The 26,178-nt window shown below is 37.9% G+C and overlaps 1 protein-coding gene across 2 annotated transcripts in view; it reads left to right on the plus strand.

The window, feature by feature from the left end:
* Positions 1 to 26,178, plus strand: part of SCHIP1 (schwannomin interacting protein 1) — a 258,184-nt gene that overhangs the window by 111,258 nt on the left and 120,748 nt on the right. The window contains exons 1-2 of one of the 2 annotated variants that reach the window (XM_053710099.1): positions 4,411 to 4,546; positions 5,820 to 6,404. In XM_053710099.1, the coding sequence (XP_053566074.1) occupies positions 5,838 to 6,404 (567 nt within the window). In that variant the 5' untranslated portion in view covers positions 4,411 to 4,546; positions 5,820 to 5,837. Of the gene's footprint in view, positions 1 to 4,410; positions 4,547 to 5,819; positions 6,405 to 26,178 lie in introns of those variants that run through there. The other variant, XM_053710098.1, reaches the window with a different exon arrangement.

Below are 26,178 nucleotides of genomic sequence, written 5' to 3' on the forward strand. Positions count from 1 at the left end.
CAAACAATTACTGTATATGCACGCAATAGTTTAATAAAATTATCTTACACATTGGCTCATTTCCTTTTTTTCCTTTTGGTTTACTTCTTTGGTAAAAACAAATATGTTAAATCAAAGTAAAAATACAAATATACATATTACTTGTTTTCTTGCAAAATTAGCACTGAGAATTTCTCACTGCCCCTGCCCTCAGTACCATTTTTTAAACTTAAAGGGACACTGAACCCAATTTTCTTTCATGATTCAGATAAAGCATGCAATTTTAAGCAACTTTATAATTTACTCCTATTATCAATTTTTCTTCATTCTCTTGCTATCTTTACTTGAAAAATAAGGCATCTAACCCTATTTTTGGGTTCCGAACTCTGGATAGCACTTTTTTATTGGTGGATGAATTTATCCACCAATCAGCAAGGATAACCCAGGTTGTTCACCAAAAATGGGCCGGCATCTATACTTACATTCTTGCATTTCAAATAAAGATACCAAGAGAATGAAGAAAATTTGATAATAGGAGTAAATTAGAAAGTTGCTTATAATTTCATGCTCTATCTGAATCACAAAAGAAAAAAATTGGGTTCAGTGTCCCTTTAAATTTAATTCTGGCATTTCTGACCATGAGTAAATCTAACTCCCTGTTTATCTAGTCGATTCACTTAAAGGGACAGTAAAGCCATAATTAGACATTCATGATTTAGACAGAGCATATAATTTTAAACAACTTTCCAATTTGCTTCTATTATTTAATTTGCTTCCTTCTGTTGTTATCCTTTGATAAAAGGTTTATCTAGGTAATTTCAGGAGCAGCAAATAACCTAGGTTCTAGCTGCTGATTGGTGACTGCATTTATATATCGATTGTCATTGGCTCACCCATGTGTTCAGTTAGAAACCTGTAGTGCATTGCTGCTCCTTCAACAAATGATACCAAGGGAATTAAGCAAATTTGATAAAAGAAGTAAAGTAGAAAGTTGTTTAAAATTGTATGTTCTACCTAAATCATGAAATAATTATTTTGGGTTTCATGTCCCTTTAATACTAAACCAGCTCTGGAAGTTGTATGACATCATGCTAGGTAAGCTTCCTGTAAAGACCACAGCCTCCTTGTAGGGCTGTGACAGGAAGTAATGGACACTGCACAAATTAAGTTTAAAAAAATAAAAGTTAAAATCCATTTAAATAGATCAATAATTCACATTGCAATGATTTCTAATAATTATATACCTCTGCTTAGTGCTTTTTTTTATTACAACAATGAAACAGATTGTTTAATATCCCTTTAAATTTGTAAGTTAAATGTCCTAAAGATATGAAAGTATATGCTAAACCCCATCATGAAGAAGTTATGGTAAATTTGATCTATATAGAAATAAAAAAAAAATAATCCTTGCAATATTTTAGTATAAGTTGAATTCATCAACTTTATTTTTTATTGTGTTAAAATAAAGTAAATTGCCAAAACTATCCCATCATAAAAGAAACTTTTCAAGTATGGTCTAGACAGATACAGAAAAACACCTCGTTCTCTAGTATCCCATCCCCTCTCACACCATCACTCTCCAATCCTGACTTCTTGGTGGGGAATTCTCCACCAAACAATTTAAAACTAGACATCCATGGACTTCTCCCGGTCTATCTGTTGACGGAGGCAACAAAAATAATCCCAATGACACAAATGCAAAACTTGGAGAACGACTTCTTCGCTACCTGGCTAAGATATAATCAGCTGACACATTTTATCAACACTCATAAAAACAAACAGGATCTGGTGCGTACTCGCACTAGATTTGAACAACTCTGTAGTGCACCTCACCAACCAGCCCATACTATATCTCTTTTGTATGCTATTCTGAACTCACCTCCAACAGACCACCTTCCTTCTTACACACAAAAATGGCAAAAAGACCTTGCGGGGCAAGTATCAGTAGAGGAATGGAATAAAATTTTCCACAACATAGCCAAATCTTCTCACTCAGCCTCCCTGCTGGAAGTCAATTATAAACTCTTAATGAGATGGTATTTGACCCCGCAACGCCTACAATACATCTTTCCCCTGACATCTAACAGATGCTGGAGGAAGTGCAACCAAGAGGGTTCCATGTACCATATTTGGTGGTCATGTCCTATTATTCAGCCGTTTTGGTGCTCCATAACTAAGGAAATTAGCAAGCTCCTAGGACGCGACATTCCTCTAGATCCAGTAGTTTTACTCTTCCATGATATTCCCAAAATGCAATCTAAGGCCCACACTAGGCTTCTACACATTGCATTGAATAGTGCTAAGCAAGTCATTCCTCGGAAATGGAAATAGATTACTCCTACGACTGACGAGTGGCTTGCTCAGCTTTCGCTAAATATACGACTAGAGAGGTTTCATTACTTCTCCATTAACCAATTGGATTTCTATTGCGAGATTCTCTTCCTATGGGAATCCAGACCCCGCAGCTAATTACCAGGAGGACGCAAGATAACCTAACACCCTTGATAGGGGTAAGCCCATACTGTAATTTTAATATCCCTCAGCTAACTTTATTTCACTTCACTCAGGAACACGTGTATTTGACCTCTTCTTTTTCTTTCCTCTTCCTTTCCTTCATTTGTCTATGCTTCTTTTTCTTTATGTCCTGCTAAACACTTGCAAAATTCATATTGACAATTCTCTATGTAACCAATATTGATAATTGCTGTTTGATGGCCTTTCTAGTCCATTTCTTATTGTATTATTTTGTTTAACCCACAACAAATGTAAGAACTGAAACATGGGGATTTCGATGATTGCCAACAGAAAAAAAAAAAAAAAAAAATCAAGTAAATTGTTTACGGGACCTATAATAACTATCGGACATCCGTCCGCCTTCTGTTAAACTACATTTATTTATTTCAGTGACATTTTGCCTATTTAGCTAATCTGCACCGAGATCAACAGTAAAATGGGGAATCAGAGGGCATCTAAATAGGCAAAATGTCAAGGGCAGACGGATATCCGACAGTTACAATAGGTAATGTAAATGATTTACTTTATTTTAGCACAATATTAAATAAAGTTGATTAATCAAACTTTACATTTTTCTCTTTGTATATATGTCAAATTACATCACTTTAATGTTCATAGCTTTGGAATCACAACACCAAAGATACAACTGATAACATGACATCATTTCATTACCTAAAACAAGGCCACTTCATGTGTCAAAACCTGTTAGTATTTTTTAGAGCCTTCATAGTAATTTGAAGTAAATGTATTTAGTACTTTATGAGAAAACATTAAAAAATGACAATGCTAGAATTTTTAGATAAAAATCTAGAGCAAAAACCACTGCACCTTTCTTTTGTATGGATAAACATCTCATGGGCTATAACTTTTTTTTTTTATAAATAAATAGATATAAGTCTTCATGTAGATAACATTTTAATACTATTACATTTAGCAGAATAAAAAAGGCAGAAACAAATTGTGTGACTAGATGTGTGTGGCAATCAATATCAGATCTAAATAACATTTGCTTTTATATTGACTTTGGTTATTATGTTCACTTAGCACTTATATTTAGAAGTTTTTCTGATCAACTAATTTGATGCTACAATACTTGCATTAGTTATATATATGTGATCAGACTTATCCGTCATTTTAGGTGCTAGCGTGGACAAATTGCATTACATTTTAAAAATTATTTCTGTCACCTAAAAAGTGGATTTATGAGAGAAGTTTTTGTCATAACAGTTAAAAAACCTACTTGTTTATAACAGTGAATATAGAAGTATGTTTATTAAAAAGCTAAACAGATTGTATGTGTAATGTTTAATTACAAACAAATCTCTTTACTTTGCATATGGGATACCAATATCATAAATACTGTATATATTTAATTTAATTTAAAAAAACAACACATTGCTGTTGTCCTGAACTTCACTGATGTTGAGGTTAACAGTTTCAAGGAAGTCTTTTTTTTATTGTCCTGTATTAGAGTTCTTATAAAACAACCAAGCATTGCATAGGTCATGTCATGCAGTATTGGTGTATGCACAATCCTATACTAAATAGTAAATGATATATTTATAAATATATACCTGATTCATACCAGTGAAGGCGGCGCATGGATAGAGAGTTTTGGGTAGAAATGTCGTGTATGTATAGAGAAAGGTGTTGCTATGTGTTCATATTTTATAGCGAAGCAAAAACTTAAATCTTGTAGATTTTTTTTTTTTTGGCAACTAATCTTTGGACATGGAGTTTCCTCAATTGGTTCTGTTTAAAAAAAACCTTCATAATCTAGAAGCAATTGTGATATTCCTCCTTAAATGGACATGACTGAGATTGCGATAGGTAGGAGGCTGGAGCTGAATGGTAGTGCACGAGGATACAAGGTTTGTCGGGGATACGAACACTGACACCACACCGCTGTTGTACTTAGTGACGTTATGGGAGCTGGGAGTTTCCGGAGCCAGAGAGTGAGTGTGCCGGGCGGCGCCGGTATAGCACTGTGTGAGGCGGGGCAGCCAGCGGGCACAGGAATGAGAGGGTACAGCACACTGGCTCAGGGCATCAGGTATGGGGGTGCCGGGGGGATATACAGAGATAAGGGACAAGTATTATTTATAGCTATAGGTCAGGGAGCCTATAGTGGTGTCCCGCAATGTACTGTTATATGCTCATACTGTATTAAACAGTCATACATTACATTCTGATTCAGCAAACTGCACTTTATTAAATATAACATAATAGTGTGGATAAGTACGTGTGTGTTTTTATCATTGTATTATTATTATTTTATTGCACATATGAAACATATTCTACATGCTTATGCATTACTCCCCACTCATAATGCAAATCTGCTGGAAGATTAACTCTTACAGCTTCCAGGGGCAGTTATAATGGGTGTGTGGTACATAGGTTTTTAATTTAAACATAAGATAACTATTAGTAGTCACAGGCTGCAGTCTAATCTCTCTCAAGAATACAATTATCATCTCAAGCTTTGGCATGCAAGCAAAGTTAATTTGCTAAATTAATTGCCTATCCATGATTATGAAGTAGTGGGCTATAAGTAAATGATAAATGTCAAATCCCATTCATACATAGATTTCAAAAGTATTTTAGGTAGTGCATCAAAATGATTTTCAGCACTGATTGCATTCAAATTATATCTGGCAATTAATTATGCACAGCCCCATTTACTGTTTGGACGAATTATTCAGCTGCATTGTTTTTAATTTATTATCTATGTTTGGGCATAAAGGAATACCATAATATAAAGTGTGAACATGTATAAAATATTTATAAAAACTGATGGCTTTAATGGCCATAATAATACAAATGTGCTATTCATGTTTTTCTATTATGTATCATTTGACTTAAAATGATAACATATTATAAAGAGTGAATAAACATGTAGAGAAACTGCTTGGTTTAATAGCCATAATAATACAAATATACTACTCACGTTTTACTGTTTGCAGGCTTTATATAGGGGGATGTAGTGTGTCTTGACAGTTTTACATCTGTGAGTTTAGGAAGTTTAAGAAATGTACATAGTCAACCCCTACATGTGTAACGTGAGCGCACTATGCAGTCATTGTAGCTGCAGTTAAAGTGCAGTTTAGGGAGTGGGAGGACAGGAATGTCTGTCTTTTTGTGCCGCCTCAGGGTATGATTCCTTTTGCTGGCAGCTTCCAGTTGCTTCATGTTTTTTTTCTTTCCCTCAAGCAGACGTAGACAGGGTGTTGGTTGTCTTAAATGCAAAATGACATTAATCTCCTTTTTTCTTTTTCTTTCCCTCCTGGCTCTCATTGGCTGTGGCTGTGCATAACCTTCATACATAGGATTACAGAGAGGATGGCATGGATTTAGGAAGCGATGCCTGCAGTCGCTCAAGTTCTGAGTCCAGCTCCAACAAAGTGACTCCTTGCTCAGACTGCAAGTCTTCTCCTAGCCTTGAGCTGGCTGCTCTGGAGTATTATGAGGAGGAGGACTTCCTGGTGGACAAGGTGAGTGATGACTGGGAGGATGAAGATGAGGAAGAAGAAGTTGGTGGTGACAATGACTTTCCTAAAGACAATTGCTTTGCCAGGACGGCAACTGGCAGGAGTTTAGCAGAAGAATTTGAGGACATTAAAGGTGGACATCTTGCTGCGTCAAATGGCAATCCTACACATAGTTACAAATTGAATGGGAATTTAGTCATTGGGAAGCCCCCGAATAGAGCAAAGCAGAGCCCCCCCAAAGCACAACATAATTCTGTCCGGTTGCCTACACTAAAATCATTTGGCAGTTCAGGGTTCAGTATGAAGGAGGAACCGCAACTACCCACCATGGACTGGGAGGCTTTAGAGAAGCATTTAGCTGGATTACAGTTCCAGGAACAAGAGTCAAGGAATCAAAGGCAGACCAAGTCAACCTACACATCGGTAAGCCGTCCCTCAATGTATTTTCTTTTTAACAGAAATCTATATATTTATTTATAAAATGCTACTTATACTTTGAACTGAATCAATGAATCATGATTTTTTATACTGCAGTCAAGAGAGTGAAACATAGATTTGTGGCAATTATTTTTTATTATGAGTTTATAAAGAACCTTAAATTCATATATGAAGAGGAAAAGTTACTTGGGATACCTGTGATTATTAGTCTGTGTTTCAGAAATATATAGAGATAACGGTATCTTACCTTTTATAATTTAGTATAAATAATATGTGGCTCAAAACCCAACACTTAAGTCCTGATGATCTAAAACTCTCTGGGATGGTGAGATTATTAATTGTCTCTCTAATCCCAGTTTAATTCTGTAAAGGTTTTTGCACTGCAGATATCACAGTTTTTTTCTCAAAACACTAAAAAAGTACTTATAACCCTAATGGAAAACACATGCATATGAAATATAGGCGAGTGTAAGATGCTATACACAGATAGCAGGGTAATGTCATTTATATTGTCTGCAGGAATTAATTTTTAAAGTGCACCCCAAGCTCACTGTTCATTTTGCTCCATGGTGTGAAGTTTCTCTTTCCAGCGAGCTCCATTACTTTTAATAAGAGACATCTCGCCACTCAGCAGGAACTGCCCCTTTTTTTACTATTATTCCAACATGGCAGGGACAGTCTACACAAAAATGGTTGTTGTTTAAAAAGATAGATAACACCTTTACTACCCATTCCCCAGCTTTGCATAACCAACATTGTTAGATTAATATACTGTATAACATTTAAACCTCTAAATGTCTGCCTGTTTCAAAGGCTCTATTGACAGCCTCTTAATCCCATGCTTTTGTATTTGCTTTTCACAACAGGAGACTGCTAGTTCATGTGGGCCATATAGATAACAATGTGTTCACGCCCGGGAAGTTATTTAAGAGTTAGCACAACGCAGTAATAAATGCAAGTCAATAGATAATAAATACAAAGTCATGTGATCAGCTGTCAGAAGATGCTTATATACCATGTAATCACAGAGGTTAAAAGTATATTAATATAACTGTGTTGGTTATGCAAAACTGGGGAATGGGTAATAAAAGGATTATATATCTTTTAAAACAATAAAAATTCTATAGTAGACTGTCCCTTTAAGAAAATTTGATATTAGAAGTAAATTGGAAAGATTTTAAAATGAAATGCTCTATCTAAATCATGAAAGAAAATTTTGGGGTTTCTTGCCCCTTAAAAAAACAGTAATTTCTCTACTCCGAAATAATCCTGGTGGGCAAATTAGTGCTTCCTAACTGCTGAACTTTGTTTGGGTACTGAAATGGATACGAAAGCAATACAATTAACTTCCATATTCAGACAGAGCATGTCGTTTTAATCAACCTTTCAGTGTACTTCTATTACTAAATTCACTTTGTTCCCTTAGTATACTGTTTTTTTGAAAAGCATACCTAGGTAGTCTCAGGAGCATAAATACACTGCTGTGATCTAGCTAATAACTGGTGGATACACATCTCCTGTCATTGGCTCACCAGATGTATTCAGCTAACTCCCAGTAGTGCATTGCTGCACTGGAGCTGACTTAAACCATGTGCTTAACCACTTTGCAGGGGTTAAACACATAGCTATACACAATTAATAGTGCAACAATAAAATACTCTAAAACATAAGACCTATTTCTCTTTACAATTTTACAACCCTTTAAAGATGCCATAGTTTTCTTTAGGTAGGTAAAAAAAAAATCACCGGTACAGCTTTTGTTTTGAAAAAGACTTCCATTTACTGTACATAGTAGAATCTGTTTTCTGGGAGAGAACTATTTCTGCCCCAAATCTTTTTTTTTTCTTTGTAGAAGGGAGGTGGTTTAATCCCAGATGACATTGGCTTCATCATGAAATCCATGTGATAATTCTTGATGTCACATTTATTTCTGCACCATTCTGAATATCATTTCAAGCTGAGATCAGATGCTGTGTGTGTTGTGTGATCCTTGTAAAATGTTTCTATCTCTCTGTGGTTTTGTGATCAGTACCCTGAATGTCCCTTTGTAATTTGTCATAATTACACATTTACAGAATGCTCAGGCCCAGAGAGTTTGCTCGCTCTATAATTACTGTTATCTATGTATAATGTGTCAGCAAATTCTGCAGCATTAGAAAGAAAAATGAAATCTCTGGTCAACAGGAAAACCAAAGCAACAGGTTATCAGGATTTTACTGATGCACGCTAGCCCTGTTATGTAGCACTGGTTTACCACATTCTGATGAGGAAGTCGGGATTATTTCAAAATGTGATTTTGAATAAGATGAGATTGAAAATACCCTTAAAATATATATTTGAAGCATTTTATTTCTGTGTTTTTTTTTCTACTAAAGGTTAAAATAACTGTACAGTCACTTGCTTGTTGGCATCTTTACTCTCAAGGTCCATGCATCCATATAAAATAGAAATGATCATTTAGAAGTATATTAAACTCAAAAACATTGTTATTAATATGAAAGAATGCCAAGGAGTGTTACTTTTTGTATGAAAAGCTGTTTAAACTGATTTTCAAACTAGCAAGAAATTATCTTATTCTTATTATATAGAACAGGTGCTGGCAACCTTTTATGAGGGTTGTGCCAAAGCAGTACTATAATGTGACCATGCATGCCAACATTATCTTTTTGTGACTATGAAGTTTGAAAATAAAGAACAGATACTTATATAATATTAATAATCATAATAATATAAACTGAATTGGTCAGATTGGTCTCCTGGCTCTGCAGCTATTATGTTAGCCATACATCCTCGTCATATCAGACTCTGGTCCTCCAGCCCCTCTGTCACGTTATACCATGTCAGACATCAAGTCTTCCCCTAACCTTAAAGGGACAGTAAAGTCAAAGTTAAACTGAAATGGATTGGATACAGCATGCAGTCTAGTCAAAATTAAAATTTCATCATTCAGATAGGGCAGGGAATTTTAAACAACTTTCCAATTTACTTTCATTATAAAATGTTCTTAGTTCTCTTTGTATACTTTGTTAAAGAAAAATTCTAGGAGAGCTCGGGAGCATACACTTGTCTTTTGCCATTTGCCTACAGGGTTTCTAGCAATGTTATACATAGTTGCAAACATTACTGTCAGAGACTGCGAAAGACATATGCACGCTCCTTTACTTCTATCAGCCTACCTAGGGTTTATTGCTATATTATACATAGTTGCAATTGCTGCCATAGATTATTAAACAAACATGCATGCTCCTAAGCTCCTATCATCCTACCTAGGGTTTATTGCTATATTATACGTAGTTGCAATTGCTGCCATAGATTATTAAACAAACATGCATGCTCCTAAGCTCCTATCAGCCTACCTAGGGTTTATAGCTATATTATACATAGTTGCAATTGCTGCCATAGATTATTAAACAAACATGCATGCTCCTAAGCTCCTATCAGCCTACCTAGGGTTTATAGCTATATTATACATAGTTGCAATTGCTGCTATAGATTATTAAACAAACATGCATGCTCCTAAGCTCCTATCAGCCTACCTAGGGTTTATTGCTATATTATACATAGTTGCAATTGCTGCCATAGATTATTAAACAAACATGCATGCTCCTAAACTCCTATCAGCCTACCTAGGGTTTATTGCTATATTATACATAGTTGCAATTGCTGCCATAGATTATTAAACAAACATGCATATTCCTAAGCTCCTATCAGCCTACCTAGATTTACTCTTCAGCAAAATATACCAAGAGAACAATACCAATTTGATAATAGAATTAAATTTGAAAGTTGTTTCCCCAATCTTTTCTAATTGCAGTCAGTTGCTTTAAGTTCCCTCTCATGTACTATGTGGTTGCTCAAGTACTGTGCGTGGCTCCTGTTTTAGAGGAGTGAAGAAGAGGGTAATACTGAGCCTGGCTGTTCTCCTTCATGATAGAAATGTGACAAGGGTGGAACCAAAAACTGTGTCAGTCAGTGAACCAATCCAAGGCCTTGATGGAGAGAAAACATCAGCTTATTTTACTGAGCACTATATTGTAAAGGTAACATAAGCATATTAGTGAACTCCCCTTAAGGAGATACACAGCCCCCCCCCCCACCAAAAAAAATTGACTTTAAAACAATTCCTGAGGGGCTTTGTAATACTGATGAGGCCTCTTGTAGAATCTCACCAGACCAAAGCTCTTTAGAGAATTGGGCCCCAAGTGCTGATAAAAATGACTCAGACTGTCACACTCAGCACACACACGTGCCATAGGTTGCTGACCCCCGTCATAGATAATAAAAATAATATTGGAGGAAGACTTATTCTGCAAGCATAAAAACAAAAATTATTCTTTTTTAGTGTAAAGTAAACCACAAAAAAGCAGTAATACTCAATTCAGTTTATATATTTTTATGATTATTAATATTATATAAGTATCTGTTCTTTATTTTCAAACTTCAAATGTTTTTTTTTGGATACAAGAAAAAAAACATCACTTTAATGTCTTTTTAAGATAAGTGCTTAAAAATGGAAGAACAGATAAATATAAACACAGTGATAAAACAACCACTTTAATATGAACTTTAAAAGTCTTTTACGTTTTCTAATAGTTTCCTTTAAACATCTGGAGAATTTGCATTTCAGTAATCTTCTGTTTTCTACCCTGTATTTATCAGACAGCCAGATAAAGGGAAGAATGTGGGTGAGGTTTAGCATTGGGAGGATTTACCGGTGTAGTGTCGAAATGTGCGACCCGACGGAATTTGTGACCGTTACGTCACCACATTCCTGACCGCACACGTGACTGATTGACCACCAATCACCTACCTAGTAAGAATATAATGGAGAAAGAATGAAATGGAGCAGCCGCTTGTCAAAGTTTCAACGTATTTTTAACTTTCATAGGCATTTCCATATTAGTAGTATCCGTTTCGGACTGCTAATAAATGTATGAAGGTATGGTAAGGTGTGGAGCAGCGGCGCTTCAGTGAAGGCTGCAAAATCAGACAGGTTCAGCTGTTCCATCTGATTATGTGACCCCTCACGGAGTAGTGTCGAAATCTGGAAGGAGGTGTCTGTAGCAGGTGATTGGTGGTCAACCAGTCACATGTGCGGTCAGGAATGTGGTGACGTAACGGTCACAAATTCCGTCGGGTCGCAGATTTTGACAAGACACTGGTCACGTAAATGACCTCAGAGTGAGCAGTCAGTGGAAAGCAAACCATCCATGAAAGTACTGCTGACTAATTTTAGGTAAACAAGTATCACCTAGATATAAGTGTTTTCACTGTTGGGTCATAGAGAATTTTCATTGGTTACAGAAAAAAACATCACATTTATAACAACTAAAAGAGCGAAAATCAGGGCTCTGCTTAAAACCGTTTTGTTACAATCAGGAGGGAAAGTGTACACTGAGAACAACAGGAATGATTATAAATTCAGTAGTAGTAAAATTAAAATGTTTCAGTAGTGAGCAGTGCAGGTCCTTGAGGGTGGAAAAAAATTATCGGAACTCAGTATTTGCTTTAGAGAAAGTGAGCCAATAAGGTTCAGTCACCTTAACCCCTTAGTGACCAGAGCACTTTTCCATTTGTTGACCGTTTGGGACCAAGGCTATTTTTACATTTATGCGATGTTTGTGTTTAGCTGTAAATTTCCTCTTACTCATTTACTGTACCCACACACATTATATACTGTTTTTTTGTTCTCGCCATTAAATGGCCTTTCTAAAGATACCATTATTTTCATCATATCTTATAATTTACTATTAAAAAATTATAAAATATGATGAAAAAATGGAAAAACTTTGACCCCCAAAATCTGTTACACAGCTACAATCACCAAAGAACAACCATGCTAAATAGTTTCTAAATTTTGTACTGAGTTTAGAAATACCCAATGTTTACATGTTCTTTGCTTTTTTTGCAAGTTATAGGGCAATAAGTACAAGTACTACTTTGCTATTTACAAACCATTTTCTTTTTTTCAAAATTAAGGATAGTTACATTGGAACACTGATATCCATCAGGAATCCCTGAATAACCCTTCACATGTATATATTTGTTTTTAGTAGACAACCCAAAGTATTGATCTAGGCCCATTTTGGTATATTTCATGCCACCATTTCACCGCCAAATGCGATCAAATAAAAAAAATTGTTCACTTTTTCACAAACTTTAGGTTTCTCACTGACATAATTTACAATTACAAACAGTTTGTGCAATTATGGCACAAATGGTTGTAAATGCTTCTCTGGGATCCCCTTTATTTGGAAATAGCAGATATATATGGCTTTGGCATTACTTTTTGGTAATTAAAAGGCCTCTAAATGCCGGTGCGCACCACACTTGTATTATGCCCAGCATTTAAGTGGTTAATTGGGTAGCTTGTAGGGTTAATTTTAGCTTTAGTGCAGTGTAGTATACAACCCAAAGTATTGATCTAGGCCCATTTTGGTATATTTCATGCCACCATTTCACCGCCAAATGCAATCAAATAAAAAGAATCGTTAACTTTTTCACAATTTTAGGTTTCTTACTGAAATTATTTACAAACAGCTTGTGCAATTATGGCACAAATGGTTGTAAATGCTTCTCTGGGATCACCTTTGTTCAGAAATAGCAGACATATATGGCTTTGGCGTTGCTGTTTGGTAATTAGAAGGCCGCTAAATGCTGATGTGCACTACACTTGTATTATGCCCAGCAGCGAAGGGGTTAATTAGGTAGCTTGTAGGGTTAATTTGTAGCTTTAGTGTAGAGATCAGCCTCTCACCTCACACATCCCACCAACTGATCCCTCCCTGACCCCCCCCTCAAACAGCTCTCTTCCCTCCCCCACTTCACAATTATCACCGCCATCTTAAGTACTGGCAGAAAGTCTGCCAGTACTAAAATAAAAAGTATTTATTTTTATTTTTTTATTTTTATATTGAATCTTCAGTGTAGGATCCCCCTTAGCCCCCAACCTCCCTGATCCCCCCTATACAGCTCTCTAACCCTCCCCCCTCTATCTATTTGCCGCCATCTTGGGTACTGGCAGCTGTCTGCCAGTACCCAATTTGCCCCCCAAAAAATGTTTTTTTTTATATTTAAATGTAAAAATTAATATTTTCTGTAGTGTAGCTGCCCCCCCTCCCAGATCCCTTGTCCAGCACGTTTTATTCCACCCTCCCTCTCCCTCCTTCCTATAGATTTCTATTAGTAGCTGGGTAAATGCGGTCGCATCCCCGTCCCCCCGTCGCGACCGTGGCACGTAACTGATAGATCCCTATAAGAGAAGCCGGATGTGAACATCGATGGGCCGCCCACCCACTTCCCTGCTGCAGCTCCCACCCACCAACGATCGGCCCCATCGATGGCCGATGCAGAGAGGAGGACCACAGAGTGGCTCTCTCTGCATCGGTGGGGTAAAAAGGGTATTGCAGTGATGCCTGAATATCGAGGCATCACTGCAATACCCTGGAAGCAGCTGGAAGCGATCAGGATCGCTTCCAGAGCTTCAAACCCCAGAGGACGTGCCAGGCACGTGCTTGGTCCTTAAGTGTATTTTTCTGGAGGACGTGCCTTAGTCGTTAAGGGGTTAAAAGGATATTGAACCCATTTTTATTTCATGATTCGGAGAGAGCATGCAATTTTAAGCAACTTTCTAATTTACTCCTATTATCATTTTTTCGTTGGTTTCTTGGTATCTTTATAAGTTTAGGAGCTGGACCATTTTTGGTTCAGCACACTGGGTACCGCTTGCTGATTAGTGGCTACCAAAAATGGCCCGACTCCTAACCTTACAGTCACATTGTGGTTTCTGCACTGTAAGATGCACATTTTTGGGCTTGCAGAAGGTAGAGATATTTGTGGCAGCAGGAACGCACTTTTTTAAATTAATGCGTTGATTACAATACTATAGAAACGTGTATCTAATGAACTATCTCCAAAAATCCCCATGCACTTTAATGGCGAATTTTGTAGAAAAATCATTAGATGAACATTTCTTAATTACTGTGATCAAATCGTTCTGATTCTGTTATATTTATATACAAACAAAGCAAATAGAAAATAGGGGGTGTCTTGGCAGGAATGAGTGAGACTTCATTACTTGTTGCTTGTGTTAATATGTGATACATTCTCTTTCTTCACATTATTACCACTGTGCTGGCAGGTAAAATGGCCTCCAAACAAACAAAAGGTTGTTCCAGCCACCAAAACTTTTAAAAAAAAATACACCTTAATTATTTCACATAGGGTCCACAGAAAAAACTACAAAGTTTCAGGCCTGCTATAGACCCTTAGTCATGTATCATACATGACTAAGGGCCTATAGCAGGCCTGAAACGTTGTAGTTTTTTTCTATGGACCCTATGTGTAATAATAAAGGTCTATTTTAAAAGTTTTGGTGGCTGGAACAACCTTTTGTTTGTTTGGAGTATCAGTGGGACGTGGTAGGTCTTGGGTTCCGTGCCCCACAAGCCAAAGGTATAAATGTGCTGTTTTCCAAACTACTTGTGAAGATTGCCAGGTAAAATGGCCTACAAACGATTTTACCTCAGATGTCAGTACTGAGATGAAGTTATGTATGGTTCTTTTGTCTGTCACTGCAGCAAACCCCAAATGCATTGCTGCCTATTATTATTATTATTATTGTTATTTGTAAAGCCCCAACAGATTCTGCAGCGCTATGCCCATAGCAATAAGTAATTTGTCACAAAAATTCCCACAGGTACTTGTATTTCCTACTTATTAAGCATGTAAAATATATTTTACATTCACAACAAAAGACAATTTAAATGTTACATTTAAACTTTCAGAGCAAGTTTGTTCATTTACATGCTAGGTCTATTTTTTTGGTATTTTAGGGACATTTTTATTGTTGTTTACTGTTGCTTAAAGGCACACAAAACTCCAAAACTATGAGGCTTTATTTTTGAAAAATGGATGTTTGTTGGCTGAATAAACAAACCCCTTTTTTTTTGTGGAGTTCTCACTGTCAACCAGTGAGCTATTAAAGGGATAGTCTAGTAGTCAAAATAAAACTTTCATGATTCAGATAGAGCATGCAATTTTAAGCAACTTTCTAATTTACTCTTATTATCAATTTTTCTTCGCCCTCTTGTATATTTATTTGAAAAAGCAGAAATGTAAGCTTAAAGCTGGCCCATTTTTGGTTCAGCACCTGGGTAGCGCTTGCTGATTGGTGGCTACATTTAGACACCAGTCAGCAAGTGCTACCCAGGAACTGAGCCAAAAATGGGCCGGCTCCAAAGCTTACATTCAAATAAAGATACCAAGAGAACGAAGAAAAAATGATAATAGGAGTAAATTAGAAAGTTTTTTAAAATTGCCTGCTCTATGTGAATCATGAAAGTTTAATTTAGACTAGACTATCCCTTTAGGCCCCAGGACTCAGTTGTACATATTATGCTTGTTTTTGAACATGTTTAACTGACACTTTTTCTTATACATGATAAAAACATTTTGGAACATCCACACACTCAGACAGGAAAGATCCAGTTGCTTGATCCTTTCAGCTCACAGCTTTGTGGAGGAGTCACCTGGGCTTTGTGTTGCTAATGAGCAGCAGTCATTGAGCAGTAACAACTCCCAGACAAAAGGCTCGATAAAACATCATCCTCCTGGGCCCTGGGGTGGCATGTAATCCCCATGAATGTGCAACAAAATAACCTGTAGTTATTATTCAGACCCTAGCCCTGAGACATCTGCTTTTGCACCTTAGTCACTTATTTTTAAAAGCCCTAGAAGAGGAAAGAAACATAGGACTCAATATTTTGTTCAATAGTTATCAATCTTGTAAATTATAAAATCATATAAACCACGAAGTGCAAGTACAAAAACTGAAGTGAGTCATCATATATTTAGTAGATATTATGGGGCCCATTTATCAAGCTCTGAACGGAGCTTGTGGGCCCGTGTTTCTAAAGACCGCTGCTCCATAACCCTGTCCGACTGCTCTGATGAGGCGGACAGGAATCGCCGTAAATCAACTTGATTATGTACAATCGGGTTAATTGACACCTCCCTGCTGGCGGCCGATTGGCCGCGAGTCAGCAAGGGGGCGGCATTGCACCAGCAGCTTGTGAGCTGCTGGTGCAATGTTAAATGCGGAGAGTGTATTGCTCTCCGCATTCAGCGAGGTCTTGCGGACCTGATCCGCACTGTCGGATCAGGGCCGCAAGACCTTTAATAAATAGGCCCGTTTATCTCAAATTGTAAAATAATGACAATAATATGGCACACTAGCAGTGCCGTGGAACAATAATATAGCACACTAGCAGTGCTATGGAACAATAATATGGCACACTAGCAGTGCTATGAAACAATAATATGGCACACTAGCAGTGCTATGGAACAATAATATGGCACACTAGCAGTGCTATTGAACAATACTACTATGGCACACTAGCAGTGCTATGGAACAATAATATGGCACACTAGCATTGCTATGGAACAATGATATGGCACACTAGCAGTGCTGTGGAACAATAATATAGCACACTAGCAGTGCTATGGAACAATAATATGGCACACTAGCAGTGCTATGGAACAATAATGTGGCACACTAGCAGTGCTATGGGGCAGTAATATGACACACTAGCAGTGCTATGGAGCAGTAATATAGCACACTAGCAATGTTATGGGGCAATAATATGGCACACTAGCAGTGCTATGGAACAATAATATGGCACACTAGCAGTGCTATGGAACAGTAATGTGGCACACTAGCAGTGCTATGGAACATAATATAGCACACTAGCAGTGCTATGGAACAATAATATGGCACACTAGCAGTGCTATGGAGCAGTAATATGGCACACTAGCAGTGCTATGAAACAATAATATGGCACACTAGCAGTGCTATGGAACAATAATATGGCACACTAGCAGTGCTATGGAACAATAATATGGCACACTAGCAGTGCTATGGAACAATAATATGGCACACTAGCAGTGCTATGGAACAATAATATGGCACACTAGCAGTGCTATGGAACAATAATATGGCACACTAGCAGTGCTATGGAACAATAATATGGCACACTAGCAGTGCTATGGAACAATAATATGGCACACTAGCAGTGCTATGGAGCAGTAATATGACACACTAGCAGTGCTATGGAGCAGTAATATAGCACACTAGCAATGTTATGGGGCAATAGTATGGCACACTAGCAGTGCTATGGAACAATAATATGGCACACTAGCAGTGCTATGGAACAATAATGTGGCACACTAGCAGTGCTATGGAACAATAATATAGCACACTAGCAGTGCTATGGAACAATAATATGGCACACTAGCAGTGCTATGGAGCAGTAATATGGCACACTAACAGTGCTATGGAACAATAATATGGCACACTAGCAGTGCTATGGAACAATAATATGGCACACTAGTAGTGCTATGGAACAATAATATGGCACACTAGCAGTGCTATGGAACATAATATAGCACACTAGCAGTGCTATGGAACAATAATATGGCACACTAGCAGTGCTATGGAGCAGTAATATGGCACACTAGCAGTGCTATGGAACAATAATATGGCACACTAGCAGTGCTATGGAACAATAATATGGCACACTAGTCAGCAAGGGGGCACACTAGTCAGCAAGGGGGCGGCGTTGCACCAGCAGCTTGTGAGCTGCTGGTGCAATGTTAAATGCGGAGAGTGTATTGCTCTCCGCATTCAGCGAGGTCTTGCGGACCTGATCCGCACTGTCGGATCAGGGCCGCAAGACCTTTAATAAATAGGCCCGTTTATTTCAAATTGTAAAATAATGACAATAATATGGCACACTAGCAGTGCTGTGGAACAATAATATAGCACACTAGCAGTGCTATGGAACAATAATATGGCACACTAGCAGTGCTATGGAACAATAATATGGCACACTAGCAGTGCTATGGAACAATAATATGGCACACTAGCAGTGCTATTGAACAATACTACTATGGCACACTAGCAGTGCTATGGAACAATAATATGGCACACTAGCATTGCTATGGAACAATGATATGGCACACTAGCAGTGCTGTGGAACAATAATATAGCACACTAGCAGTGCTATGGAACAATAATATGGCACACTAGCAGTGCTATGGAACAATAATGTGGCACACTAGCAGTGCTATGGAGCAGTAATATGACACACTAGCAGTGCTATGGAGCAGTAATATAGCACACTAGCAATGTTATGGGGCAATAATATGGCACACTAGCAGTGCTATGGAACAATAATATGGCACACTAGCAGTGCTATGGAACAATAATATGGCACACTAGCAGTGCTATGGAACAGTAATGTGGCACACTAGCAGTGCTATGGAACATAATATAGCACACTAGCAGTGCTATGGAACAATAATATGGCACACTAGCAGTGCTATGGAGCAGTAATATGGCACACTAGCAGTGCTATGGAACAATAATATGGCACACTAGCAGTGCTATGGAACAATAATATGGCACACTAGCAGTGCTATGGAACAATAATATGGCACACTAGCAGTGCTATGGAACAATAATATGGCACACTAGCAGTGCTATGGAACAATAATATGGCACACTAGCAGTGCTATGGAGCAGTAATATGACACACTAGCAGTGCTATGGAGCAGTAATATAGCACACTAGCAATGTTATGGGGCAATAGTATGGCACACTAGCAGTGCTATGGAACAATAATATGGCACACTAGCAGTGCTATGGAACAATAATGTGGCACACTAGCAGTGCTATGGAAAAATAATATAGCACACTAGCAGTGCTATGGAACAATAATATGGCACACTAGCAGTGCTATGGAGCAGTAATATGGCACACTAACAGTGCTATGGAACAATAATATGGCACACTAGCAGTGCTATGGAACAATAATATGGCACACTAGTAGTGCTATGGAACAATAATATGGCACACTAGCAGTGCTATGGAGCAGTAATATGGCACACTAGCAGTGCTATGGAACAATAATATGGCACACTAGCAGTGCTATCGAACAATAATATGGCACACTAGCAGTGCTATGGAACAATAATATGGCACACTAGCAGTGCTATGGAACAATAATATGGCACACTAGCAGTGCTATGGAACAATAATATGGCACACTAGCAGTGCTATGGAACAATAATATGGCACACTAGCAGTGCTATGGAACAATAATATGGCACACTAGCAGTGCTATGGAACAATAATATGGCACACTAGCAGTGCTATGGAACAATAATATGGCACACTAGCACTGCTATGGAGCAGTAATATGACACACTAGCAGTGCTATGGAGCAGTAATATAGCACACTAGCAATGTTATGGGGCAATAGTATGGCACACTAGCAGTGCTATGGAACAATAATATGGCACACTAGCAGTGCTATGGAACAATAATGTGGCACACTAGCAGTGCTATGGAACAATAATATAGCACACTAGCAGTGCTATGGAACAATAATATGACACACTAGCAGTGCTATGGAGCAGTAATATGGCACACTAACAGTGCTATGGAACAATAATATGGCACACTAGCAGTGCTATGGAACAATAATATGGCACACTAGTAGTGCTATGGAACAATAATATGGCACACTAGCAGTGCTATGGAACAATAATATGGCACACTAGCAATGCTGTGGAACAATAATATGGCACACTAGCAATGTTATGGAGCAGTAATATGGCACACTAGCAGTGCTATGGAGCAGTAATATGGCACACTAGCAGTGCTATGGAACAATAATATGGCACACCAGCAGTCTATGGAGCAGTAATATGGCACACTAGCAGTGCTATGGAACAATAAAATGGCACACCAGCAGTGCTATGGAGCAGTAATATGGCACACTAGCAGTGTTATGGAGCAATAATATGGCACACTACCAGTGCTATGGAACAATAATATGGCACCCTAGCAGTGCTATGGAACAATAATATGGCACACTAGCAGTGCTATGGAACAATAATATGGCACACTAGCAGTGCCATGGAACAATAATATGGCACACTAGCAGTGCTATGGAACAGTAATATGGCACACTAGCAGTGCTATGGAACAATAATGTGGCACAGTAGCAGTGCTATGGAGCAGTAATATGGCACACTAGCAGTGCTATGGAACAATAATATGGCACCCTAGCAGTGCTATGGAACAATAATATGGAACACTAGTAGTGCTATGGAACAATAATATGGCACACTAGCAGTGCTATGGAACAATGATATGGCACACTAGCATTGCTATGGAACAATAATATAGCACACTAGCAGTGCTATGGAACAATAATATGGCACGCTAGCAGTGCTATGGAACAATAATATGGCACACTAGCAGTGCTATGGAACAATAATATGGCACACTAGCAGTGCTATGGAACAATAATATGGCACACTAGCAGTGCTATGGAGCAATAATATGGCACACTAGCAGTGCTATGGAACAATAATATGGCACACTAGTAGTGCTATGGAACAATAATATGGCACACTAGCAGTGCTATGGAGCAGTAATATGACACACTAGCAGTGCTATGGAGCAGTAATATAGCACACTAGCAATGTTATGGGGCAATAATATGGCACACTAGCAGTGCTATGGAACAATAATATGGCACACTAGCAGTGCTATGGAACAATAATGTGGCACACTAGCAGTGCTTTGGAACAATAATATAGCACACTAGCAGTGCTATGGAACAATAATATGGCACACTAGCAGTGCTATGGAGCAGTAATATGGCACACTAACAGTGCTATGGAACAATAATATGGCACACTAGCAGTGCTATGGAACAATAATATGGCACACTAGTAGTGCTATGGAACAATAATATGGCACACTAGCAGTGCTATGGAACAATAATATGGCACACTAGCAATGCTGTGGAACAATAATATGGCACACTAGCAATGTTATGGAGCAGTAATATGGCACACTAGCAGTGCTATGGAGCAGTAATATGGCACACTAGCAGTGCTATGGAACAATAATATGGCACACCAGCAGTCTATGGAGCAGTAATATGGCACACTAGCAGTGCTATGGAACAATAAAATGGCACACCAGCAGTGCTATGGAGCAGTAATATGGCACACTAGCAGTGTTATGGGGCAATAATATGGCACACTACCAGTGCTATGGAACAATAATATGGCACACTAGCAGTGCTATGGAACAATAATATGGCACACTAGCAGTGCTATGGAACAATAATATGGCACACTAGCAGTGCCATGGAACAATAATATGGCACACTAGCAGTGCTATGGAACAGTAATATGGCACACTAGCAGTGCTATGGAACAATAATGTGGCACACTAGCAGTGCTATGGAGCAGTAATATGGCACACTAGCAGTGCTATGGAACAATAATATGGCACCCTAGCAGTGCTATGGAACAATAATATGGTACACTAGTAGTGCTATGGAACAATAATATGGCACACTAGCAGTGCTTTGGAACAATGATATGGCACACTAGCATTGCTATGGAACAATAATATAGCACACTAGCAGTGCTATGGAACAATAATATGGCACACTAGCAGTGCTATGGAACAATAATATGGCACACTAGCAGTGCTATGGAACAATAATATGGCACACTAGCAGTGCTATGGAACAATAATATGGCACACTAGCAGTGCTATTGAACAATACTACTATGGCACACTAGCAGTGCTATGGAACAATAATATGGCACACTAGCAGTGCTATGGAACAATAATATGGCACACTAGCAGTGCCATGGAACAATAATATGGCACACTAGCAGTGCTATGGAACAGTAATATGGCACACTAGCAGTGCTATGGAACAATAATGTGGCACACTAGCAGTGCTATGGAGCAGTAATATGGCACTCTAGCAGTGCTATGGAACAATAATATGGCACCCTAGCAGTGCTATGGAACAATAATATGGTACACTAGTAGAGCTATTGAACAATAATATGGCACACTAGCAGTGCTATGGAACAATGATATGGCACACTAGCATTGCTATGGAACAATAATATAGCACACTAGCAGTGCTATGGAACAATAATATGGCACACTAGCAGTGCTATGGAACAATAATATGGCACACTAGCAGTGCTATGGAACAATAATATGGCACACTAGCAGTGCTATGGAACAATAATATGGTACACTAGCAGTGCTATGGAACAATAATATGGCACACTAGCAGTGCTATGGAACAATAATATGGCATACTAGCAGTGCTATGGAACAATAATATGGCACACTAGTAGTGCTATGGAACAATAATATGGCACACTAACAGTGCTATGGAACAATAATATGGCACACTAGCAGTGCTATTGAACAATACTACTATGGCACACTAGCAGTGCTATGGAACAATAATATGGCACACTAGCAGTGCTATGGAACAATAATATGGCACACTAGCAGTGCCATGGAACAATAATATGGCACACTAGCAGTGCTATGGAACAGTAATATGGCACACTAGCAGCGCTATGGAACAATAATGTGGCACACTAGCAGTGCTATGGAGCAGTAATATGGCACTCTAGCAGTGCTATGGAACAATAATATGGCACCCTAGCAGTGCTATGGAACAATAATATGGTACACTAGTAGTGCTATTGAACAATAATATGGCACACTAGCAGTGCTATGGAACAATGATATGGCACACTAGCATTGCTATGGAACAATAATATAGCACACTAGCAGTGCTATGGAACAATAATATGGCACACTAGCAGTGCTATGGAACAATAATATGGCACACTAGCAGTGCTATGGAACAATAATATGGCACACTAGCAGTGCTATGGAACAATAATATGGTACACTAGCAGTGCTATGGAACAATAATATGGCACACTAGCAGTGCTATGGAACAATAATATGGCATACTAGCAGTGCTATGGAACAATAATATGGCACACTAGTAGTGCTATGGAACAATAATATGGCACACTAGCAGTGCTATGGAACAATAATATGGTACACTAGCAGTGCTATAGAACAATACTACTATGGCACACTAGCAGTGCTATGGAACAATAATATGGCACACTAGTAGTGCTATGGAACAATAATGTGGCACACTAGCAGTGCTATTGAACAATACTACTATGGCACACTAGCAGTGCTATGGAACAATACTACTATGGCACACTAGCAGTGCTATGGAACAATAATGTGGCACACTAGCAGTGCCATGGAACAATAATATGGCACACTAACAGTGCTATTGAACAATAATATGGCACACTAGCAGAGCTATGGAGCAATCATGTGGCACACTAGCAGTGCTATTGAACAATACTACTATTGCACACTAGCAGTGCCATGGAGAAATAATATGGCACACTAGCAGAGCTATGGAGCAATCATGTGGCACACTAGCAGTACTATCGAACAATACTACTATGGCACACTAGCAGTGCCATGGAGAAATAATATGGCTCACTAGCAGTGCTATGGATCAATAATGTGGCACACTAGCAGTGCTATGGAACAATAATGTGGCACACTAGCAGTGCTATGGAGCAACATATGTGAAGAATCACTATGACAGTAGTTATGGATCTCTGTGCATGGCAAGGAGAGTGTTGTGGTCTTTATTCTGATGATTTATGTCATTGTATAATAAGGAAACTGAGAGGTGTTTTTTGTTCGCAGGTTGTATAAAGCGAGTGCTGGCAAGATGCAGCTCTTTTGGGAATATGTGAATACAGGTGATAATTAACATTGCAGTGAGATTGACTGCAGGTGCTATATTCACAGCTTGTGTATGATGAGCTATTGAGTCAGACTCAGGGGCAACTCTATGATTATAGCTTACGGACACTGTCATCTATTTACAGCAGCTAATATCGCTTTAATAACAAACGTAACTCAAATTGTACTGGTTTATTTCTTGTATGTGATTCATAATATTATATTGCTGTGCTGAAGGTCTGTTGTGTAAAGGAAAGTCTTCTTGTCTAATGTATTCTCTAATATATATGCATTTCCTATTTAATAAACTTTCGTTTCCCACTTGCTTTGCATTTAAAATTATTATTTATTTATAAAGGAACATGAAACCCAAATTTTTTCTTTCATGATTTAGAAAGAGCATGACATTTTTTTAAACAACTTTCTAAATTACTTCTATTATCTAATTTACTTCATTCTCTTGATATCCTTTGCTGAAAAGCATATATAGATTGGCTCAGTAGCTGCTGATTGATGGCTGCACATAGATGCTTCATGTGGTTGGCTCATCCACGTGCATTGCTATTTCTTCAACAAATGATATCTAAAGAATCAAGCAACTTAGATATTAGAAGTATATTGAAATGTTGTTTAAAATGTTATTCTCTATCTGAATCATGAAAGAAAAATGTTTGGTTTAATGTCCCTTTAAAGGGACATGAAACCCCAAATGTTTTTTTCATGATTTAGGTAGAACATACAATTTTAAACAACTTTCCAGTTTACTTCTATTATCAGATTGGCTTCATTTTTTTTAGTATAATTTGTTGAAGTAGCAGAAATGCACTACTGGTTTCTGACTGAACACATGGGTGAGCCAATTAAAATATGCATAAATATGCAGCCACCAATCAGCAGCTAGAACCAACATTTTTTGGGTTTCATGTCCCTTTAAGCTAAAATAAAAACACACAAGTGTTGGAGGAAAAAATGGTTTTATAAATAAAATTAGTAGCCATTTTTTTTTTTTAAGTATTCGATTCTACCCATGGCAGCATCTTTGTCTGGAGTTTTTGGCCATCAGTGTAGATAGCAGTGTGATTGAGGCTTATGAGAGATATAAGAGTTACATTAGAGGAGAGAGTCTGCCAGACATGCATTATTACTGTGACATAAAAGAGAAATCTGAAGTGCTTAGTGCATTTTAGATGATGTTAGAAAGAGTTTTGCTGTATACTTGTGGCTTCTGTAAAAAGCTTACACTGCTGTACTCATAACTCTGCAGGCCACATAGATGTGCATCTTAAAGTGACACCAAAGTCAAAATAAAAATTTCATGATTTAGATAGAGCATGCAATTTTTCTTCCTTCTCTTGGTATCTTTTTTTGAAAACCAGAAATGTAAGCTTAAAAGCCGGCCCATTTTTGGTTCAGAACCTGAGTTGCACTTGCTTATTGGTGGCTAAATGTAGCCGCCAATCAGCAGGAGCTAGCCAGGGTGCTGAACCAAAAATGGGCCGACTCCTTAGCTTACATTCCTCCTTTTCCAATTAAAGATACCAAGAGAACAAATACAAACTAATAATCAGAGTAAATTAGAAAGTTGCTTAAAATGGCATGCTCTATCTGAATCATGAAAAAAAATACATTTGAATTTACTATCCCTCCCTTGAAGTAGTGGTTATGTTCAGTAGCATGCACATTTATTTGCTGTATAAACTAATGCTTATTTTCTTGCTCTGTATTTATGATCATAACAGCAGTACAGTACTAGCTGTCAAATCAAAATTACTCACACACCCAATGGCATACCTCAGTATGTGATCTGTGATGGGCCAGGGACTATTAAACTCTCAAAATGTGTATCATGTATATTTAAACAGGTTAAAATTATTACTTGCATCATAAAGTTTTACTTAAAACTATTTATTTAAATTTTGAAGATAACAAATATCTGTGTACAACTGGATGTTAGTGACTGATTTCTCAGTGACTGATAAGCAGATCCCTACTGTTTTATTGGTAGAAACATAAACACAAATTAAAAGTAAAATACTTTGTATGGATCTGGGCCATGTTTCC

This window comes from Bombina bombina, chromosome 4 (genome assembly GCF_027579735.1).
Source record: "Bombina bombina isolate aBomBom1 chromosome 4, aBomBom1.pri, whole genome shotgun sequence".
Taxonomy (NCBI): Eukaryota; Metazoa; Chordata; class Amphibia; order Anura; family Bombinatoridae; genus Bombina; species Bombina bombina.